The 6,951-nt window shown below is 35.2% G+C and overlaps 1 protein-coding gene across 1 annotated transcript; it reads right to left on the reverse strand.

Annotated features, from left to right (window-relative positions):
- Positions 1–2,157: 2,157 nt before the first annotated feature.
- LOC111807293 (transcription repressor OFP12-like) lies at positions 2,158–3,062 on the reverse strand. Its single transcript, XM_023692956.1, has one exon. It carries the CDS (start codon positions 3,060–3,062, stop codon positions 2,310–2,312), a length of 753 nt encoding a protein of 250 aa, XP_023548724.1. The 3' UTR covers positions 2,158–2,309.
- Between the last annotated feature and the right edge of the window lie 3,889 nt (positions 3,063–6,951).

Genomic DNA, 6,951 nt, shown 5'->3' on the forward strand with positions numbered 1-6,951 from the left:
CTCTTCGGGGTCCAACGTCTTTGCTGGCACACTGCCACTTGTCCAATTCCCTTTTGGGACTTATCCTCTTCGCTAACACATCGTCCAGTGTCTAGCTCTGATACCATTTGTAATGGTTCAAGCTTACTGCTAGTAGATATTGTTTCTTTGGGTTTTTCCTTTTGAGCTTCCTCTCAAAGTTTTTAAAATGAGTTTGTTAGGGAAAAATTTTCACACACTTATAAAGAACGCTTCATTTTCCTCCCAATGGGATCTCACATACAAGCCTACTTTATAATAGCTTTGTTCCAAGTTTTATCTTTGCCTTGGATCAAATCTATTTGAATGATTAGGCTGCACATCATGGCATGAATATGCATGCCATATTCTACTTTGATTAATATACTCTCTTACACGAGTACTTAATTGAAATATCTTGATAACGCATACAATAAAATTTAAAATCTAGAAGAATAAGGCATACTTTATATGTAGCCTACAATTTAAAGCAATGACACTATAATATACCTAACCAGCTATGATTACAACTTCTATAAAAAACTAGGAATCCCAATAATTTCTAAAAAGACTATCTCAACAACTTCTACTTCAAATATATATCCACAACAACTGAACTACTGCAAAGTACAACAAATTAGATGAAATGGGTTCAACCAATTACAACTGAATTGCCCCTTGACATCATTTCCTTTCGGCAGAAGTCATTGAAATATCCCACTTGCTTAAAAAAAACCCCCAATTTTCACTATGATCAAGAAACCCACCACATGAAAAATGGTGGAAAATGGGTTTAAGAGCTGAAGTATCCCACTTGGTTACAACAAAATTCACTGAATCTTATGAGTGCATATGAATCCACACACCCTGTTTCTCCTCCCTTTCAAACCTAGAACAAAATAATCAAGATTCCCCAATTTGGCAGCATTAATCTATTAATTTTTTCCCATTTGGCCCAATGTAATGTTATTAGGACAGCCATCATTTGTCTCCACAGCATTGGACAGCCTATCTCTGAAAACCATTACTAAATTATTCTTGTTTTCTGTAATCTGTCCTTTAATGACTTGTTTGCTGTGTTTTTCATGGGGGTGAGAGGGACATTTGGAGGGGGACCCCACCCATTGAAATTAGGGTTCTTTCTTAGAAGATCAGCAGGCTATGGCTTTTCTGAGTACCCCCATGTGTACAAAATATATGGAAACTGGGTTTTGTTTGGTTGTGGTGGGAAAGTACAACTGTGAGAATTTGTGAGCAAAAAATAAGCCATCCTCTCTCTGTATTGCTTTATCTACTGTATGAAAGTGACGTTGAATATCGCTGGGAGAGGAGTCCTACGTCGGTTAATTAAGGGGTTGATCACGAGTTTATAAGTAAGGAATATTATCTCCACTGATATAAGACTTTTTTTTAGAAAACCAAAAGCTAAGTCGTAAGAGTTTATGCTCAAAGAGGACAATATAATACTATTGCTGAAGGTTCGAGATTCCTAACTAGTGAAGGTGCTTCTTTTCATGAGTTTTTTCCCCTCAATTCTTTTTGTTAGGTAGCTTTTCACCTATCTAAATAGTAATTCGATCAATATTTTAGTGTTCGTGTTCGTGTAGGTTCACACTTTCATATGCTAATTGGAATGAAGATAGGAAAGGTTGGATTAGATTAAATTTAGTCTCCTTTTAAATTATTTAACTCTACTCTTTCAACATTTTAATTTATTTTATTTACCTTTTACGGTATTTTTTTACGTAGTATTTAATTTAAGTTATACTTTTATATTTGTATTTATTTGGCCCCTAAACCGACTATATTTAATAAGTCTATAAACTTTCATATTTATTTATAGTGACAAAGGTACAATTTGTACAAATCTTTTTATTTCCAATTCGATTCGATCCATTCGTTCGTCGAGCTATTTACTCGATCCCTTATTTTTCTAAAACACTTCTAATAAAGGGAAAAATAGTCAATTTTAAAAGAAATTATCCAATTTTAAACTTTTGACGATTTTTAAAATTTACGAATCTATTAAACACGAATCAAAATTACTCTAAACCCCTCTTGGCATTGAACTATTTATTGTGGCAATAAAAATATACAAATGTAAATAAGAAGGGACAAAAATGTAAAAAAGAGAGAAAAAATTGTAAGATAAGGGTTTGATCTAATAATTAAGGTTACAAAAACCAATGTCTTGTGGGACCCACTTATTTTTTTCCCCCATATATTATATAAATATTTATAAACTCAAAATCATATCAAACTTATTTTCTAATCAATTTCTCATGCAACCCCACATTTAATAATTATATGCATCAATCTCTATCATTTTGTTGGACGGAGACCTCACACCCGCCGCCGCCGTCGGCAACTGACTCACCTTCCCGATCCCTGCTCCCGTCCGTCTCCGTCGCCTCCGGCGGCAATGGCGGTTTTGTTACCGTCGCAAGGTCGGCGAAGGCTTTAAGGATGTGTTTGTGAGTGGTTTTAGGATTAAGTGCGAGATAGCATAAAAGAAGCTCATGCAAGAATTCCCATCTTGACTTTTTCGTCGCCGTCGCGATTTCCTCACGCGCCTCCACCATCTCCTGCATTGACCGACGGAAGTCCACATACGGGTCCGGTGAGTACGTCGGGATTGCAAGGCTGTTATTGAAGATCATCAAGTCGTCGTCGCCTGCTGAGTCGTCGGAAGATAGTGAAGTGGTTGTGGATTCAGCGGCGGTGGTTGTGGTGGATTCTATGATGGAGTTGGAGCTGCCGGGGGAGGAGAAGAAGAAGCGGTGGGAGGTGAAGGCGGTGATGAAGTCGACAGCAACATAGGTTTCGGGATCGGCACCGTCGTTGGCGGGGGCAAAAAGGGGTTTGGAGGTGGAATTGGAGTCGGAGGTGGTGACTTCGTAGAGGGAGTTGTAGTTTGAGATGAAGGTGGCGGCTGTGGAGAATGAGCGGGGTTGACGGCGGTGGTCAGCCGTGTGGGTGGTGGCCGGAGAAGATTGAGGGGAGGGTTGGTTTTTGATCTTTGAAAAACATAGATTCAAATAGTTTCTTCCAAGTTTGGTCGGCATTTTTTTTGGTGTGAATTTGAAAAATGGGCAATGGGAAGATCTCCTCTCTTTATATGGAGAAGAGAACATATAAGAACGTATTCGTTAATTATTAAAAGCCTTAAAATATATTCGAGATGTATTAGATACAAAATTAAAAGTTGAAATTAGAGATCTTTGAAGTCTAATTATTAGTGATTATGATGATTGTTCGGTTCTCAATATGGGTAAGGAGAACTCACCTAACTTGCACGCACTTCAATGATGAATTTGTAATTTGGGAGAATGAGGTGACTAAAAAGTAGATGATCGATGACGACCGAAGTGAAAAGTTGCACATTGATGTTGTGCTTGACACATAGGCTCCAACGCTTAAAGATGGATAAGAATTTCAAGACTGTTTATAAGGGCGTGGAAACCTCTCTCTAATAGACGAATTATGAAAATTTATTGTGAGATCCCACATCGGTTGGAGAGGGAATGAAAACACGTTTTAAGATCTTTAGGGGAAGCCCCGAAGAGAAAAGCCAAAGATGATAATATCTACTAATAGCGAGCTTGTATTGTTACAAATGGTATTAGAGTCGGGCACTGGGTGGTGGGCCAACGAGGACACTGGGTTGGGGGTGGACTGTGAAATCTCACATCTATTGGAGTAGAGAATGAAACATTCCTTATAATGGTATGTAAGTCTCTCTCTAGTAAACACGTTTTAAAACTTTGAGGGAAAGTTGTCAAAATTGGACTTATCAAACTTATTTCAATTCATGGGTATAAAGTTTACACACATTCAACCAATAAAATGCACCGTGACCTAGTTGGTCATGGTTGAGGCGAGCGAGCCTACAAACTTTTCACCCGTGGCTCGCCTTATTCGAGCCTTGGGCTATGATTTGTAGCATGGGTCGAACCTTGGTCCAAATTATGTTAGCCATATGTATGCTCAAATTCACCTCTTAACAATATTAAAATTAGGGTTAACTTACATATGGAGTGAGTGAGTTCTTTTAAGTCCAAAATGTTGACCAAACAGCCTGTGCACGTCAAACCGGATCATTTAATGCCGTCCACAAACTTTGTCTCTTTAATTCCACGCGCACTCACAGCCACATCGCCACGTGCTTTCATTTCAATCTTCAAGCAATGAATGAAACAGTAATGCACTCGCTAATATGCGCGTGGGCTATAGTAAAGAGTTCAGTAACTCAGCTCTCTAGGTTTAGAATGGAAGCAAGGCGCACATGCAGAGACGGGTAGTTGGAGGCATTGTCTTTCTTTTCGGCCTCTCTCCACTCTAATTTATACAAAATATTTTAAATTCTAAATAAAAATTGAAACTTAAACATGGTCCAACGAGTCTCGATTACTGTTACACATCCTAACCGTCTTCTCTGTTCTACTGAGAGCCTAATCCGATCTTCCCTACAGCTTCAGTGGCTCGCTGTATTAGCTTACTTTTCGGGTAGTGCAGCTAAGCCAAAGTGGACTCTATAGTCGGCCTATATTTTCAGGCACACGCGTAAATGCATAATTAGTTCCACAAATTTCGCTGCATGGTAAACTCCTCGTTATATAAAAAATGGAGATCTGATTTAAACGACCCGGTACAACATCACACGAGGAAGTTTTAAATCTTATTTCTATTTGAAATTCTAAAAAGACACGTTATTTTCTATGCTCGAGATGAAAGTAGACAAACAATTTATATGTAGTTTTAAACGCATTAATCAAAATTTGTTTAGAGACACATAAATATCTTGTCTCGTATTTACTTAGTAATTAACATTATCTACTTTGGATCCAACACTTCATAAATTCCAAGGTATGGTCAACGGTGACCCTCAAAACAATCAATAATTTCTATATGGGTGAAAGAAAAGGGACCTTTAACATTGGCCATTCCTAGCACATGGGTGTGTGGAATGCTCGTATGAATACCCAGATTGTAGCATTTTAGTGTATACGGGTTGAGTTGGTGACTCGACTAGTCCGAACATAGTTCACAACCGAACCCAACTTAACCCTTTCTTTTCTAGGTTGAGTTGTTTTGTTGAATTATTTTAAAAAATTCTACGTATTCACAATACAAGTTCATTATAAGTTACAGCGCATCAATAATATCGGCTACAAACGTTAAATATTCTTAATTTTTTTAGGAGTAGAGTAAAGTTGGGTTGGGTTGTAACACTACATTCGGATTAGTCTTGTTGACCCGAACAAAAAATGTCAACTTGCAAATCAAACCGAATTTTTGACTTTACAAAAATTCAACCCAACCCAACCCAACCTTTATGACGTGCATTTTAGGTTGAATTTTTCGTGTTTTTTTTTTTTAATGAAATTTATCTGATTTTAAAATAATTGAATAATATTAAGACAAAAAATTGAAAAAGACAAAAACTATCATAAATAAATAAGAAATAAAAGAAAATGGAACAAATCTTATCTCTAAATTATACGAACTGATGCGTTTTTTTTTAATTAGAAAAAAAACCTTTACATTATCAAACAAAATCCACATATTATGAATTTCATATATATATATATATATATATATATATATATATTTATTTATTTATTTATTTATTTATTTATTTATTTATATTTATATTTATATATTAAAATCCAAATCTCTCATTTTATTTCCTTGAATAAATCATAACAATAATGAATTTCCTAGAAATCTCTTGAAATATAACTTCTCAATAAAAAAAGAATTGCAATCACATGTTCTAATTATAAAAAAGAAAATAAAAAAATTATTCATTTAAATATTCCATCTATTTAATTATAAATTTTTAAAACGTTTCAATTAAAATTAATTATTTGATGTCCAAAAAAAAGTATAAAATGGTTGTATATACTTTCGTGGGTGCATGCCGTTTATTTCTAAGTCCATTTCCTTATTCGGAATGACAAAATGCTAAGAATGTTGAACACGACTTATAAGCAATTTTATAGAGATACCGAGAGCCTCACATTTGACCGAAGTAAAGAGGATTTTCAGCTACATAAAGGGGACAGACAGAGTTGATCATGGATTGTTCTACTCTCCAAGTTGCAATCTTGTGTTGGCTGGTGCGAGGTCCGACATCGATTGGAGAGAGAAACAAAATATTTCTTATAAGACGTAGAACTTCCATAAGAGATATCTAAAAAGGACAATATCTATTAGCTGTGGGCTTGAACTGTTACAGTTGGTTTCAGCATAATGATCGGATCAGAATCTTCAAAAGAGTACAACTAGATTCGTATATTGGTTTGGGCGCTCGATGAAATCAAGTGGGGTAGGCTTAAAATCTCCATCCAACGTATAGCTTTAAAGCTCGGTCACTTCATACATCTTCACGCTCTCTCCCGTCTCTCCATAGAGATTCCTTTCGTTCGTCGAATCCTACTCGACTCACAATTATCCACATGTCACTATTAGAGGGTAAATAAACATGCAAATCTCATAATGTATTTGGGAAAATGAAATGATTAAGGTTTGATTAAGTCAGATTAATTAAATAATAATGGGATTATTATTTTTATTATTATTATTATTAGAGATCTAAGTTCTTAGCTGTACGCTTTTGTTGAATCTGAAAAAAAAAAACATATTTACACAAAGTTGTTTAAATATTATCTTAAACTAATCAAAATTATCAATAAATGAGTTTTAACCATTAATTAAAAAATGGGTAATATTTAACTAAAATTTTAAAAATGATATAATTTATATTTAAATTGGGTTGACTATCCAATATCCCCATTTGACCAAATTATGGGCCTCCAAAAATTAGGCCCACTGGACAACGGCCCATAATATATCCTCTAGCCACAATACCAACTATTTTTTATTCTATTAAAACTTGAAAAAAAAATACAAATTAACAATTTTGAAATAAATAAATAAACAAATATTTTT

This window comes from Cucurbita pepo, chromosome LG12 (assembly GCF_002806865.2).
Source record: "Cucurbita pepo subsp. pepo cultivar mu-cu-16 chromosome LG12, ASM280686v2, whole genome shotgun sequence".
NCBI lineage: Eukaryota > Viridiplantae > Streptophyta > Magnoliopsida > Cucurbitales > Cucurbitaceae > Cucurbita > Cucurbita pepo.

What these genes read in the sequence shown, in the direction of transcription:
- LOC111807293 (XM_023692956.1), bottom strand. Translation starts at nt 3,062, where the DNA reads ATGCCGACCAAACTTGGAAGAAACTATTTGAATCTATGTTTTTCAAAG.